Source organism: Muntiacus reevesi, chromosome 15 (genome assembly GCF_963930625.1).
Source record: "Muntiacus reevesi chromosome 15, mMunRee1.1, whole genome shotgun sequence".
NCBI lineage: Eukaryota > Metazoa > Chordata > Mammalia > Artiodactyla > Cervidae > Muntiacus > Muntiacus reevesi.
The window spans coordinates 9,477,619-9,493,526 of record NC_089263.1 but is presented as its reverse complement, the minus strand read 5'-3'; the positions used below and the strand labels follow the sequence as shown (position 1 = coordinate 9,493,526).

Genomic DNA, 15,908 nt, shown 5'->3' with positions numbered 1-15,908 from the left:
TCTTTATACTAATGCATACTTAATTGGTCCATCTTGACTGTCCATATAAAACAATTTAATTAGGGTGCTTTCTGGCTTTGGAGAGCAAAGAAAAAAAAAAAATCTGCCCAGTGCTTATTGTATTTAGCACCAATACAGGCAGAAAATGTAGCACAAGTTTTTGGTTGAAAGAGCACCTCTGTGCCCATTGAAGGGCGTTGATCCGAAAAGACAGAAAGGACAAGTAAAATCGATTTGAAGCGACCCTCTCTGTCGCTTTCACACCATTCAGAAACTCCATTCCTTCCAAGACAAAGACCAGCGCCTTGGGAATTCTCAGGGGAAAAGAGGACTCCAGTCCCACGAGCCTAGGGCACTTTTGAGAAATCTTCAATATTGCACTGAAAACCCGCTCTCAGCTCTGTGTCCCCCGCGTGCGGGTTTCACGGGCATCCCCTCGGAAGCGGCAGGCGGCCCACTCCTCCGCCGGCTCGGCCTTCTGGCCAGGCCAGACCAGCCTTTTAGGGTTACTGCAGACCTCACCTTTGACCCCCGCTACACTGCGGAGTGCAGACATCTCAGGCCGGAGTTCAAGCAGCAAAATATGTCTCTACTCCCAAACCCAGAGAAACCAGTTCCGGTTCGGTTGCCTGAACCATCTTACCCAGTAAACACCTCCACCCTCAACTTTTTTTTTTTTTTTCCCTCCCTTCTTTCTTCTTTTGCAATGAACTGCCCTAGCCACCTCTAAAGGAGGGAACTTGGGTTGTCAGGGGTGCTTCGCTGGGTTGCGATGTGTTGTCCTCCATTAGGAGCTCAACGCCAGGTTATCCCACTGGCGCCCTGGCTGGCTGGGGAAGGCGGTCACCGGTCAGACCTGGCTGGAAAGGGAGGAGGCGAGGGGAGGCGAGGGCGAGGAGAGGGGAGGGGAGGAAGAGGCTGGGCTGGGATCACCTTCACCTGCCCTGAGCCCGGCCCCCCTGTTCAGCTATCCCTCGACCTTCTGCCGGGGTTAAAGGGGGCGGGGGCGGAAGGGAGGGGGGCACCCCCAGTTACACAAGCGGCCTCCTTCTCGAAGAGAATGAGTTCACCACCTCCCCAGAGGAGCCTCACCATCCATCCCCTCGGTGTAACTGATGAGACAAACCGCAAGGAAAAACTTCTGTAGCCCATATTTATGGTATTAATGAATAGTTAAAAAAAGATTTACACTTCTTATGATCAATATTCTGAGTTATTTCCCTCAAAGTATATAATTACAGTGTCTTCAGAGTTTTCATCATTGTTTGAGGTGGCAAAACCATTTGTAATTTTCATTAGCCAGTAAACATGTAATTAACATTCAGCACTGTGTTTAACTTAATTCCTGTTTAAGACAAGGACAAGAAGCAGCCGAAGAGCGTTAGTTCCATTTGTTAATTCTGACATACATCTTACCATAACAGTTTCCTAAAATAAAAGATCCGTGTTTCCCCCATTATTCTTCTCTTAAAACAAAACAAAACAAAAATCCATTAGTTAAAACTGCATTAAACTCTGAGAGGCAACATAGTTTATTCTCCTTTTTCGCTAGTTACTGTATTCCTGCTTCCTTTATTCATTTTGGGAGGTGGATGGAGGGAGGGGGTGAATTAAGCATTCATTATCTGAAGACTCGGAGTGGGGAACCCCTCCCCCCCCAAAGAAATAGGTTCCGGCTTCAGGAAAGTTCTAGAAGCAGAACTGGGAAAGGGGGGGGCATGAATGTGCAGGGGAGAGGGAAAAATCACTTTGGGGGGGATAGTTAAAAGTAGAAAATGAGGATTTCAACGGATTCCTAGGAAAAATGTTGCCCTCCTGTTTCAAGTTCTATCTTTGATCCAGGGTGAGGGGAGCCTGTCTGCCAGTCTGTGAGGCTGCTGTTTTCCCCTCCTCTCCCACCTCTGTTTTTTTTCCCAACTTGCTTTAGGATTAGTCTCCATCCCTCTCGACCCCAAACAGTGGAATTTGGCTGTGCCTTGGGTCGTCTTTGCTCTGCACTATCGCCTATAGTTGTTGGCGGTTTTCTGCTGAGGCTGAGCCGTTAGCCCCAGCCTCCGACTAAACTCATTAAGTTGGGAGATTTTTTTCAATTGGACGGGTGTTTTTAAAGTCTCCTCTTTCCAGCCCCAAACAAGGTGTAACAACGCACTCTTCCTTCTAAGGAATGAGATGAGAGACAAGGATCACTCCAGACATCTCCTACCTACGGTTTGGGGTTTTTTTTCTTAAAGGCGAGGCTTGCATTCCTCAGCAGCTATGTACAAAGCTCCCTGAAACCTCGTCTCTCTAAAGTTACTGTGCAGGGCTTTCCAAGGCTGAGAGCGTCTGATACATGGGGAAGCACTTCCTTGAGGTGGAAGATCTTTCCCTTCACCTTTCCTCTTTTTCCCTGAAGGCTAGTGCCTACTTTTTATCAGTTTGCACAATCGCTTAGATAAACACCGAGGAGGAGATTCTCTTTAATTATCAAAGACACATCTTTTCAGGGGGCCAACAAAGCGGTTTATTTCACCCGCCAAACTAAAGGAGAGTTATTCCTGTTTAGAAGGAAGATGCAAGCGGTTTGGGACCTTGAACAAGGCAAATATGGTTTTGGTATGTTTACTTACAGTATTTTTTTTCTCTCTCTCTCTCCTTTCTCACTTTTCTCCTTGTGCTATGTGGGGCTGGGGATGACTTGGGGGTTTTCAAAAAAAAAATCGGATTGCTAACGTGTATGAAATGCCTAGGACTGTGGTTTAAGGGGTTCGGGGAAGGGGAGACAGTCAATTCAATGCATTGCCATATTTTATTACATGTGTGTGGTAGGAGAGGTGGTGGAGGGGGGAAGAGGGGGAATATACAATTGCAAAGCTGCCAAAATATGATTAAACCGAAGCGTAAAGACTGCGGTGCCTCCCATCTCCTCAAACTCATTTCCTTCGCTAGAGCAAACTAGAAGCCAGTCCTTATAAGCGTGTTTTTCCAAGCATCAGACGACTCGGTTTTCTAGCAAAGGAGCTGCTAGGCTCGCACTAAGTGTCAGAATTTACTGTTCGATTTGCCTCGGCGCTGCATTTTGCAACCTTGTGCCACTGACAGCCAGCCAGGCAGGGAGGGAAGACAGCGCTGCCCGGCGCCCTCGGCCGCGGCTCGGGGAGGCGAGCGTTCGGTTAAGCTAGGAGAATCGCGAAGAGAAGGGTACTCACCATCGGGCGGGGTGGTGGAGCTGGCGTGCGAATTTCAGGCAAACGTTTACCTTTCTGCTGTCTATTGCAACCGCGTCGGGCTGACTTAAGCAATTCTGTGCTCTATCCAGAACGTTCAAGGAACGGTTCCTCATTTTTAAAAAGCCAGCGAGAGAGACGACAGAGACAGAGAAAGAAAAAGAGAGGAGGGGGTGAGGGGGACGCACATAAACCCAGTTCAGGAAGAAAAAAAAAAAAAAAATCATCACCTCTCCGCCAGGGAATCGGGAAACGCAGAGGTAGCGAGATCTGAGTCCGGTCCAACCAAGTCAAAGCCAATTAATTTTAAATCCTGAAGAATTATTCAGATTAAAATGTACAGAAGTTTCATTCTGCTATGCCTACGTGAGCTCAAAGTCGTTTCCCTTTAAGAGCTCTTTTCTTTTAAAGTTGAATTTTAGGCAGCGAGGAGTCTTACACTAGGGGGCAGACAGATACTGTACTAGCTCCAATCTTAAGCAATTTTTTCCCTCCCAGCATATGCTCTGATTTAGCACTGTAAATTTTTCAGAGGACCCAACTCTGACAGCCCCTGGTGATTTTCAAAGTACCACAAGCCAGTGGTTAAAAATTGCATTGACTTGGAAGTTCAGAGAGACACAATGGAAGCCCCTTTCCCTATTCATGGAGCTCCAGTGTGGTGGAAGAGAAAAACACACACGGACTAGATTGAGGGGAAGGAGGATTTGAATGAATCCTGGTGGACAGAACTGGTTTCTACTGAGTTCAGAGTTAAACTCAGCATTTGCTGGGGTCTGTATTCATATTGTGATTTAATTTGTGGAGAATTACAGCCACTTTCTGCAAGAAATCATATTCCTGGGTGGGTCCCCCCCCCTTACAGTTAAACAAATGTTTTTTCAACTTTCTCTGGCTAAATTAAAGCTTGCCATTCTTCTCATTAAAATAAATTTACATCTGCAATAAAAGACTGGGCTGGATTAAAAAAAATAACAACATACTGATATTTATCTTTTAGCCTTAGAACTGTTTTATTCAAAGAATATGAGCATCTCTGAAGAAGACATTTTAAAACCTGCTCCCCTCTTTTTCATTCTCAGTCTGCAATCTTCTCTCTTCTTCTATACAATAAAATTAACTGCAATTGATAGTCATTTTTTTCTTTTTGTTTTTTGGCTTTTTAATAGCACCCGCATAACTGAATGAGTCCTAAGATGCAGAGTAAAACACCTCTGACTCTATAGCAGCCCTGAGGTCATATGCCTAGCAGACCCCAGAGCTGTTGAAGATGGTTGGGAAATCCTTCATTTAAAATCTGAGGCCATCAGAGCGTACTTCAAATACCAAAAATCTCAAAGTGGACAGGGGAACTCTTGCTCCTCAAAATTTTCCCACTGCATATTTGTAGAAGGTTATCTTGCTATAGAAGTGCCTGCACCCAAGAGGCGAGTTTAGGGTTTCTCTGTAATCAATTATTCTTATCTTCTATTAAATTGAGATAAGGATGCCCATTAGATTTTCTATCTCAACCCCAGCCCTACCACATCTTTGCTGAGTTTGCCCCTAATCTACTGACATCTGTAGCATTAGGCAATTCCTCCTCGAATCATAGAGATTGAAAAGAAAAAGAAGAAAAAGACACAACCTTCTCTGAAATGATTTCTTTTCCATCCTTCTTGTCCTCTTTAGAAGAAAATTATATTGTATCTATAATCAACCTGAAATTTGCTGCCTGGCTTCGCTCTACGGCAATCTCATTACACACCAGGTTCATGATAGTTCAGTGTTCACTGGAGGTTTAAAAAAAAAAAAACTTCCAAATAATCCCAGCACCTGCAGCTTTAGTGAAATATCTGATTTCAGCGGAGAAAGGGTGAGGGTTAAGAAGGTTTCAAGAATGAAGCAAGGAGGATCTTTCCTGCCCTAAAACCAAGCCCCTCTCCGCCTACATCTTCCTTTAGTTCTTACCTTCTATTCTGCCCGTGTTTGTAAAGGGTATTGAATACAAAGTACAATCTACACATGTCAATTATTTGTACAATTTATTTTTTAAAATTCTTCATTGCCTCGATTTCTAAAATATCAAGGATGCTTTCCTGTGGTCATTAATTTACTCTTTATGTGTGTTCATGTTTCCTGAGGCTCAGCATGCTTCGTGTAAAATATCTTGTTCATAAACCTGGTTGGATTACCAGTCCATAGATTTCTCTTGGTGCAAAGAGTGTACGATGGAGTCGCAATTTTGTTCTATAAATGTGGAATAGTCATGATCCACTAGCTGGTCAAAAGCGAACAGAAAGATTACTGTGTTGGAGTATAATGTGTTCTGGGGGACAATTCTAGATGTTTGATGTTTAAAACCAAATGCTCCAGAATTCAGAGATACAACCGGCTTGATGATTTTTAGCACACTGAGCAGAATGGCACAGGCAATGAAGTTGTTCTCTTTGCAGCGAATCTCTTGAGGTAGAATATGACTTGTGCAGTGATTGCTGTGAATTGTACTTGGTATTATTGCCAATTTGGGGCAGAATCTCTCTGTGTGTTTTAATGACTGTATGAATGCTTAAAAGGAACTTGAGGAACAATGAAGTCCTACTCAACTGTTCTATGACCTAGGAGCATAGTCGCTGAAGTCTTTGTCTGTGTACATTGACAAATGTGCATCTGATACATGTGCGCTTACATGTGTGTACAGAGGGTACGCACAGGGGACGCTGGAGGCTGCGTCCACTTGTCCATCAGCCGGCAGAAAGGTCTTTTCACCTCTCCCCACGACTGGGTGTGTGGCAGGACGCTCGCTGGCTTGGGAGTTAGCTGAAACTAACGAGAGAGAATAAAGTTGAAGAAAATTGATTTTAATTGCGTCATGACAATGAGATGAAGTCTACTTCGACTTCTCAGCATCTGAGATGCTTTATTTGAGCAATTAAAATGTCAGGCCACATACCTGTGAAATGTTAACCCTACATGGACAAAAAAAAAAAAACAAAAAACCACTGAACGGCTCTTTTTCTTTAAAAAAGAAAGAAAAAAACCACCAAACCAACCAAGTGATCAGACTTGAGTAAGGGAATGGTCTACCATGCACCCGGATTTGACCAGTTGGTTCGTTTGGAAAATGCCTGCCAGCTGGGCTCTAGGCACCTTCCCATCCTCACCCACTACCCCTCTGCAAAGAAACCGGGCAACTTTTCTCTTTCTCTGGCACCGCGGGCACCAAGATGCGCCGGGAGTCCCGGGTGGTGCGCGAGCTGCGGATTCGGTGGCATTGCCAAGTTGTGAGAATCGAAGTCCCCGATTCCATCCAAAGCCTCTCGCGGAGCCTTTAAGAGGCGTCGTTCCGCGCGCGCCGCGCTCCTCTCCCCGCCGGGGCGGAAACCTCGGGTGCGGGGTGCGCAGAGCGCGGTGGCCGCGCGCCAGGGGACGGCGCGGGCCCATCCCCCGCCTGGCTGCGGCGGGGGCACCGCCACCCCCGCCCCGCCCCCCCGCGCCCCCGCGCCCCCGCCCCCCGCGCGCCCCGCGCCCCGGCCGCGACGCCGCTCGCGCTAGGACCGGGCTGAGCCCGCGGCCGCCATGGCGGGGCCGCCGCGCTCCGGCCAATGACGGCGAGGGGGCGGCGCGCGCGCGCCTGGCCAGGCCAACCCCGGCGGCTGCCTTATAAGGCGCGCCGTCGCCATGGCAACGTGCGCTAAGTTGCAGCAGTCGTGTCAAAGTTCACTATATAGAGAGCTCAGTGAGCTGATCGCGGAGAAGCCACTTCTGCCAGCCCCGGCGCCTATAAATCGCATTCCCTCCCGCGCCCCCCTTTTTAGCATATTTGATCACTTTGATTCTCTGTTCTTTTCTCTCCGCGGTGTGTGTGTGCGTGCGCGCGTGTGTGTTTTCTCGTCCTCCTCCTCCTCTCCCCGAGTTGCCTTCTTTCTCCGGGTGCCGTGCTGCCTTTTTTCCCCTCTTTCATTCTTTCTCTCCGTCTTTTTCTCCCCCCTCTGCGCACGAAGGATGTGCTTCTAGGTGGTGATCTGCCCTCCTCTCTCTCTTTTATCATTTCTCCCCCGCCGCCGGCGAGTTGACTCTTTCCCTATGTGTGTGAGGCGGCTCCGGCGGCAGCAGCAGCGGCTCCGGCGGCGGCAGCAGCGGCAGCAGCGGCAGAGGCTTCAGCGGCGGCGGCGGCGCTAGACGCGGCGGCTCCGGGCCCGACCCGGCGGCTTCGGCGGCGGCGGCGGCGGCGGCTTCGGCTCCGGCTCCAGCGGCAGCGGCGGCCCAGGCGGCCCGCAGGGAGCAGCGAGCGGCCTCTATCCGGCGAAAGCGGGCGGCGGCGGCCGGAGCGAGCGAGGCGCGCGCCGGGGCGCCCCGGGCAGGCGGCGGCGGCGGCCCAGCGCCAGGACGACGCCGCGCAGCGCCCGACGCGGACCACTTTCATGCTGATTCCCTCGGACCCGGGCAGCGCTCCGGCCACTCCGCGGGCCGCCGGCCTCCGCCCCGGCCTGCCTGGCTCTCTGGGCGCGCCCAAGACCGGCGCCTCTGCTCTCCGAGTCCTCCCGATTTCAATGGCTTTCCTGAATGGCTGACTGTGGGCTGCCCTGGACTTGGCCCCCGGACAGTCGCCTCTCCTCCTCCTCCTCCTCCTCCAACTCCTCGGCTACACACCAGCTCTGAGAGCGAGAGAGTGAACGAGAGAGGGAGGGAGAGAGTGAGCGAGGAAGATCTTTGGAGAGATTTTTTTTTTTTTTTTTTGCCTCCTACTTCTGTCTTGAAGCCAGACAATCGACTTGCAGCTCTCCCTCCCCTCCCTCTCTCTCTCTCTCTCTCTCTCTCTCTCTCTCCACACGTTCTGCTCCCACTTGCTCTCCCCCGGCCCCATCCCCTCGCCTCCCCTCCCCGACGGAAAGCCCCCCGAAAGCAACAGAGCTGAGCTGAGAGAAACAAACAAAACAAACACACCGGGTCAGACGAGCCATCGACAAAACTTTGCAAAAGCAGAAACAAAAAAGGAAAAACTAACCAACCTCAACCAACCAGCCCCCCCGAGCCACCCGGGGCGCCCTCCCGCGCCCTCTCGCACCCTTTGCACACACAAAAGGCGGCGCGCCGGAGCCCGAGACCCGGGAGCCCGCCGCCGCCCGCAGCCAGGGGAGCAGGAAGTCCGGACGCGGCCCCCATAGATATGGCAATGGTAGTCAGCACGTGGCGCGACCCCCAGGACGAGGTGCCCGGCTCTCAGGGCAGCCAGGCCTCGCAGGCGCCGCCCGTGCCCGGCCCGCCGCCCGGCGCCCCGCACACGCCACAGACGCCCGGCCAAGGGGGCCCGGCCAGCACGCCGGCCCAGACGGCAGCCGGCGGCCAGGGCGGCCCTGGCGGGCCGGGCGGCGACAAACAGCAGCAGCAGCAGCACATCGAGTGCGTGGTGTGCGGGGACAAGTCCAGCGGGAAGCACTACGGTCAGTTCACGTGCGAAGGCTGCAAGAGCTTCTTCAAGCGCAGCGTGCGGAGGAACCTGAGCTACACGTGCCGCGCCAACCGGAACTGTCCCATCGACCAGCACCACCGCAACCAGTGTCAGTACTGCCGCCTCAAAAAGTGCCTCAAAGTGGGCATGAGACGGGAAGGTATCGGCCTCTCATTTCTCCTCCCCTCGCCCGGGGTCCCGGGGCCCTGGGTGCGTTTGGCTAGCCTGCTCGGGGTAAGGACACAGACGCCCCAAGCTCTTCTCTTCGTATTGCAGCTGAAAGGGGGTTTTTATACTAGAAGCAAGTTCTGCAGTGGAACCCAGATCCCCCCCTCCAAATCCGCATGCTTTGGCAGACTGATTTGCTCAACTCTCTTCGGGCTGTTTTCATTTCCTTTGCATTGATGGCCAGTTCATTCGAGTTCGCCTTTCTGCAAGGGATGGGGAGGTGGTGGTGGTGGTGGTGGTTGTTTTAAAGCCTGGTTTACTTCTCTTTCCTCTCCGTTTCTCTCTCTCTCTCTCTCTCCTTGTTTTCCCTGCATGTTCAACATATGTCCCTCCTCCCCACCCCTCTCCCCAGCCCCCACCCTCTCAAAAAAAAATCAACCTGAGATTGTACTTTTTGTACAGGAGGTTCAAATTACAAATGGCAATTTTATGCACTTCGCCGTATTAACGCTGCCGCCCGGGCAGCGCTCATGTGACCCTCCGTGGATTAACATTCGGCTAAAAAAAAATTACCTCTGTTTTCTTTTTTCCTTTCACTTTTGAAAGGAGGAGAGCGCGATAGGGAGTAGGAGCAGGGTGGGCGAGGGGCCTGGGGCGGCTGCTTTCGCTCTGCGCGAGTTGGGTCTTTGTGATATGAAATTCGCCGAGCGCCGCGAGCCCTGCTCGGCCAATGGCGCGCTCAGCGCCGGGCGCGGGCTCCGGGTTGCGGCGAGCGAACGCCCGGGTTTCTTTGTGTTTCTGCGAGAGCGACTCTCCCCGTCCGGCGTCAGATAACCGCTCGTGCCCGAGCCTGGCCGGCCCTCGCCGGCCCTCCCCGGCCCTCTCGGGCGGCGCCGTCGCCGGCCGCCGGCTCCCCGCCTCTCGCCCGGCTTCCTCTCGCCTCGGCCGGCCTGTCTCTCCGCCCTCTCTCTTCCTGCGAGCACAACGAGTCGGCTGCCGCCAGATCTTGGCTCTCGGCTCGCCTCTCGCCAGGGGTGGCCCGCGGGGCCGGGACTGCGGGCTTGGGGGTCGGGGGGGCGGATGGAGAGCGGTGCTGGGGTGGCCACAGGCCGTCCTGGGTGAAGCTCCTCGGTGTCTTTTGCAAAAGCGTCTCCCCCTCCCCCCAGCCTCGGCCCCCCCCCCCCACGCTCCCTCTCCTCCAATCAATTAAAAAATATATGTATATCAGCCGTTCAGCAGTAAAAGAAGAAAGATGCCCCCCACAATGCTCCATCCCTCCCACCGTGCCAGGGACCCCGAGGCAAAGTGGTCCATGCTGGGTGCTCGGCCTCCCGGCCCGGAGCGGGCCTCCAAGGCCAGTGGTCCGCCCTGATCGCTGGAGCTGGCCTGGGTGGTGGTCGGAGGAGAGGGCGGCCGGGCCCCCGGCGCTCCTCGGGTTGGTGAGAGAGGGACAGGCCTGCGGGTTCCTGCCCCGCGAGGAGTCGGGGTCGGGGGTTTTGAGGGGCGGGGGGCGGGCTTGGGGCCGACCCTGCCGGGGGAGCAGGGGGAACGAGGCTGGGCATTAACGGCGGAGTGTCTCCTTTCCTCCCCGCAGCCGTGCAGAGGGGCAGGATGCCGCCCACCCAGCCGAGCCACGGGCAGTTCGCGCTGACCAACGGGGACCCCCTCAACTGCCACTCCTACCTGTCTGGATATATTTCCCTGCTGCTGCGCGCGGAGCCCTACCCCACGTCGCGCTTCGGCAGCCAGTGCATGCAGCCCAATAACATCATGGGCATCGAGAACATTTGCGAACTGGCCGCGCGGATGCTGTTCAGCGCCGTCGAGTGGGCCCGGAACATCCCCTTCTTCCCCGACCTGCAGATCACCGACCAGGTGGCCCTGCTCCGCCTCACCTGGAGCGAGCTGTTCGTTCTGAACGCGGCCCAGTGCTCCATGCCCCTCCACGTCGCCCCGCTCCTGGCCGCCGCCGGCCTCCACGCCTCGCCCATGTCCGCCGACCGGGTGGTCGCCTTTATGGACCACATACGGATCTTCCAAGAGCAAGTGGAGAAGCTAAAAGCGCTGCACGTCGACTCCGCCGAGTACAGCTGCCTCAAGGCCATAGTCCTGTTCACCTCAGGTAGGAAGGAGCCCTGCTCTTTCGTGCCTCCGGGCTCCTAGGTCAGAGTTGGGGCCTGAAACTCTTGGGAGCCCCCAGAGCTGGCCCAGGCCACACTGTCGAGGGAAACTTGGAATGGGAACTCTGCCTAGTGGTGGGGCTCTGGCAGGCCTGTCCTGGGGAGAGGAGAGGAAGGCTGGGCCACGGGAAGGATGCTTCAGACTGTTGACTCTCTCAAAATGGGCCATGGGAAGCCTTGCAGGCCTGTTGCCCTTCCACCAGACTAGGATGCACGCTCCTATTCCCTCCCTCACCTCAGGCACTCTGGGCCAGCTGAGCGGGAATCTCTTCCACCCCCATGGCTCTCTCTGTCACCCGGGCTGAGCCTCCGGGAGATGCCTGTAGGCACTGGAACAGTCCTGGTATCAGTCCCTCAGGGGAAGGTTTGCCCCTGGCGGCAGGGGGAAAAGTTTGCCTGCTAACTCAGTGCGAGTTGAAGCTCCAGGCCCGGCCAACCTGAGGGCAGCAATTTTCAAAAGCATATTTTTTATTAAAACAATGCAGACTGTCCAGAGAGGGGAAAGAGCTGTCAGGAAGGGGCAGGAGGAAGAAAGGGGCCATCATCACTCTTCAGGATGTCTGCAGGGGGTTCAAGACTCAGGCCTGTCACTTCCCCTGCCCAGGCAAACACTTAAGGCAATTTTTAAACACCCCAAAGTGTGTGCAACCTGGGCTGAATATGAGTGTTGCCAGAGATATAAAACCATTACTGACTGCATTATGAAATCTAATTAGTTTGCAGGTAGTTTAACCTGAGTGAGTAATAGATCTAATATTAATTAACTCTGGAGGTCAAATGATCATGGAAGGTGTCTGGCTTACCACTTTGGGCCACACCTGAGCCTTTTGGCTGGCCCCCCAGCCTGAGCTCAGCAGAGCCCAGGTGGGTGGAAATCACCCCTTCCACATGCTTGTTCAGAGTTGTCAGCTGACCCCCTTTGTCATGGCTGAGAAAGGAAGGGGGCTCCCAGTTGAAGATAACAAAATTTGGACCTGGGTAGGTCTTGGAACCTAGTCACCCACTGCAGGTTTTGCAGCTTGTAATCAGGACACCAGGAGAGCTGAGGAGTTCCTGTAACAGACAAAAAGATCTATAGTCTCTTCCTTATTGTTCCAAGGAAATCTGGGGACCCAAGTCTTGAGCTGAGTCGGTTGTAGGTTCTGAGTCCTTAACCCACTTTCTTGTATATATTGCTGCTTTTTGCATAAAATCCACCCCCTCCACCACCACCCCCAAATTCTGCCTTTGAAAGTCCTTAGGTAATCAATTAAAGGGCAGTGTCTGGGCAAGGAGGGGCTCTATGCAGAGGCTTGGATCTGGATTATTTTTCTCGGGGGACCTGTCACAACTAGAATGGTTGCCTGATGCAAATGTACAGACAGGATCGTCCCCTAACCCAGAGTCACCTTCAACCCTTCCTACAACCCAACACCCAGCCCATGTTCCCAAGACCATCCAGGCGGTGGTTCTTTTCTTGAGCTCATTGTTAGCTCTTAGACTTACCTTAGTCTTCCAAGGAAAGAAATGCCTGATATTCTTGTAACAGTTTAATTTATTAGTGTTTGTAAAATGTAGAGGCCTGTGTGGAGAATGCAGATCGCCTCACAAAGAGATAAAGGTCCCTGTTATCTGATTCTGAGAGAGAGAGTGCGCTTGTGGAGAGAAGGAGTCCAATGCAAACAGATCTTTTAATTTCTGATCACAGACACCTATGCATTCTGTAGACATGCAGAGCCCTAGAGCCACACATGAGGAGGTTGTATGTGTGTTCTGGTTCTTGGGGTGGACGCAGTGGTGGCTTTTTTTGAATATCTACTTTAAGGATTGACAATATGCATGTGTTAGCCCCAGTCTTGCCTGGAGCCCCCAAAGGTCAGGTCACAACCTGCACCGCCTTCACTGAGAAGCCTCTCATTTCAAAGGCACTTATTGTATTTTCACATATCCGAAAAAGAAACGTGTTTTCCTGAAGATAACGGGGAGGGGGTTTCTTCTCGGAGGGACCTGGGTTTACAAAAAAAAAAAAAAAAATCAGGGGGGTGGGTAGGAGAAAAAGGGGGAGAGAAGAAAAGGAGGGAAAAAAAACAGCTCAAATGAACAGAGAGATCACAGTTTGCATGGCTGCCCTTCAATAGGCTAAACTGACAAGATCAGTTTTAAAGGGCCACTTAAATCAGTTTCAAAGACTGGAGAAAAATGAGTCGCCCTCTTTGGGGAGAATCTGAGGCTGGGTCGTGGGCGCCATTACCGGGGCTGGGCCAGGTTGTTGCCCACCCCCCCCCCCCCACTATATAATTATAAGCCAAACTATTATTTACAGAGGAGGAGGGGCGGAGCACTGGTAGTTTTGGTTTCATCTGTTTGTCAGTCTGTTTACTGACCTGAGCTAGATTCACCCAGTGCACTTTGCTTGGGCCTCCCGGTCACCAAGCCTGAGGACTGGGACATGGAAAGCCTGCAGTACGCTGAGTTGTGTTCTGTTTTAAAGCTAATATCCCAGGACCGTCGCACACGGTGCCCCCCTCCCCAGCCCCCAAGTTTTCAGTCCGTAGGCATTTGCTCCAGCTCCGGTTGGGGCAGTTTGACAGAGCACTGTACACACACTTCATGTGACCCATTTCAAACCTCTTAATCTGATGACTGAATTCTTCGTCGTCTTCTTCTTTTTTTTTTAAACTTTCTTCCAGATGCCTGTGGTCTCTCTGATGTAGCCCATGTGGAAAGCTTGCAGGAAAAATCCCAGTGTGCTTTGGAAGAATACGTTAGGAGCCAGTACCCCAACCAACCAACACGATTCGGAAAGCTTTTGCTTCGCCTCCCTTCCCTCCGCACGGTCTCCTCCTCAGTCATAGAGCAATTGTTTTTCGTCCGTTTGGTAGGTAAAACCCCCATCGAAACCCTCATCCGGGATATGTTACTGTCTGGCAGCAGTTTTAACTGGCCGTATATGGCAATTCAATAAATAAATCAATCAAAATAAGAAGGGGGAGTGAAACAGAGAGAAAGAAAAGGCAAAAGACTGGTTTGTTTGCTTAAATTCCTTCTGTTAAGAAAGGATATAAAAGGATGTTACAAGTTTGCTAAAAGAAGAGAGGGGAAGAATTTAATGGACTGTGAATTTCCAAAAAAAAAAAAGACTGTCGAATGAACTTTTACAGAATGCATTAAAAAAAAAAAACTCCTGTGTCCGTCAGAACAACTTGCTACTTATCATTTTTGTATAAAAAGGAAATTAGTCTTTTTTCTTTTTTTGGTAAATTTTGGAAAAATATTGCTAAAAGTGCATTTAAGGAGATTGGGAGAAAATTAGCAGAATGGAGAAAGTAAGTCTTTTTTTTTTTTTCCAAATTATTAATTGTCCTGTGTCTATGTACCTCTAGCTGTTCTTTTTTGTACTTTTCTGGTTCCAAACCAGTTTATTCTGTGGTTCTATAATAAGTTTTGATATAATCTTGGCTTCTTAAAAACTGTGTATCCTTAAAATATATGTTCTGCAAGAATTAAAACTGAGTCCATGAAAATATCATAGGAAGACATAAAACTTTAAAAGGCAACTCAAAGATGATGGAAACGCACTTACAAGTGGTGACCAAAAATTTTAGATGAAGTTGAGCACTCTAATTTGAGAACTGGAGGAACCACATACAACACTTAAAAACTTCCCCTACCCTGACCCACCCCCCCCAAAAGACACCATGACAAACCTAGCTTTTTAAAAATATTTTAAGAAAGAGAATGAACTGTGGAATTTATTGGCAGCCAAGGAATGTGTCCAAGACACATGCTGAGGTTTTGAATAAAAAGTGAACTTTTGTAATTTGAATTGGGTCCCGCTTAGTTCTTGAATTGTTATGAAAATCCTATATCTGTTTGTATATTTGCAAACCCTTTGTATTATAATTGTTGATATTTTCCCTTTTTAAAAAATACCATTGAAATCAGCATGACAAAATAACACTGTTGGCACTTATAGGTAACGTGATTGATTCAGTATCTTAGAGTTTACAGTTTGTGTTTTAAAAAAAAAACTGAAGGTTTTTTTTTTTTTAAGTGCAACATTTCTGTATACTGTAAAAGTTATAATAACTGAACTGTTTGGTCGAGTCTTTGTGTGTTATATTCCAAGGAAATTGAAAGTATTCAGAAATTAAAATATTATTTGATATCTGAAACCTGTTTGGCTGTCCCCACTGTCTTTCCATCGAGAAGCCCCTGTGAGCTAGCTCTCTCTGAGCTGGGCCAGGGGCTCGCTCTATTTGTTCACTTCCCTCAGCCAGTTTGTTCAAAGGTAGACTAGTGTATTTGCCTGTTTAATTTGGGTGTGATGGGGTGGGGGGAGCTGAAGTTAATGGTTTATCTATGGTTTAGGAAGTGCCATACTGATATAGTAAACCACCCCCATTCACCTAATCCTTCTTTTAATTAAAAATGGATTTTCCAGGAAAAAAAAAAAAGGCCCTTATATTTGTCACACTTAAGTGCCTGCTTAGGGAAGGTATTGTGAAAAGTATTAGAAATCTTGAGATCAGTATCTATTTTATGATCAGGAAAAAATACTGTTTTGTACATTTCTGACAGTTACGCAGAAGATGGTTCAAGCAAGCTAATCCAGCCTTGTCAATAGAAGGCAGTTGTTTGCAATGAGTTTTTCCTTAAGTAGGTGTGATTTTTAAAAATATTCTGTGGTTCTCATCTAGGGTGGTTGTTGAGAGGATTTCAAATTCAGTGATGTAGCTTAGAGTGGCTGAAGGGTTTATTTTTAATGTATATATGATAACTTGCAGTTGGCCTGCCTTCCCCTCCCCCCTGTACGTTCCTTCTCTGAGAGCATGACCACAGGTCAAGGAAATCTTTTCCATTGGAGTTCTGTACATAAAAACACAGCGACATTCTGACATTTCAGATTGTGTAGATACAATCTGTACTACTCTTGGGATCCTT

At 50.3% G+C, this 15,908-nt stretch overlaps 1 protein-coding gene and 1 long non-coding RNA gene across 4 annotated transcripts in view; one reads left to right on the top strand and one right to left on the bottom strand.

The window, feature by feature from the left end:
* LOC136146874 (uncharacterized) overlaps positions 1 to 3,353 on the bottom strand; it is a 50,005-nt gene extending 46,652 nt beyond the window's left edge. For both annotated transcript variants that reach the window (XR_010659089.1, XR_010659090.1), the window contains exon 1: positions 3,189 to 3,353. This is a non-coding gene — a long non-coding RNA (uncharacterized lncRNA). The remainder of the gene's footprint in view (positions 1 to 3,188) is intronic.
* NR2F2 (nuclear receptor subfamily 2 group F member 2) lies at positions 2,070 to 15,139 on the top strand. Of its 2 annotated transcripts, none has more exons than XM_065905897.1 (3): positions 2,070 to 2,595; positions 10,400 to 10,927; positions 13,655 to 15,139. In XM_065905897.1, exons 1-3 carry the CDS (start codon positions 2,553 to 2,555, stop codon positions 13,927 to 13,929), a joined length of 846 nt encoding a protein of 281 aa, XP_065761969.1. In that variant the 5' UTR covers positions 2,070 to 2,552; the 3' UTR covers positions 13,930 to 15,139. The 2 variants fall into 2 exon arrangements, with proteins under 2 accessions (XP_065761969.1, XP_065761968.1); XM_065905896.1 differs by lacking the exon at positions 2,070 to 2,595 and adding an exon at positions 6,830 to 8,797.
* Positions 15,140 to 15,908: the final 769 nt, after the last annotated feature.

What these genes read in the sequence shown, in the direction of transcription:
- NR2F2 (XM_065905896.1), top strand. Translation starts at nt 8,356, where the DNA reads ATGGCAATGGTAGTCAGCACGTGGCGCGACCCCCAGGACGAGGTGCCC. An exon ending in AGTGGGCATGAGACGGGAAG is followed by an intron (nt 8,798 to 10,399) that starts GTATCGGCCTCT and finishes TCCTCCCCGCAG; the next exon opens with CCGTGCAGAGGGGCAGGATG. An exon ending in CATAGTCCTGTTCACCTCAG is followed by an intron (nt 10,928 to 13,654) that starts GTAGGAAGGAGC and finishes ACTTTCTTCCAG; the next exon opens with ATGCCTGTGGTCTCTCTGAT.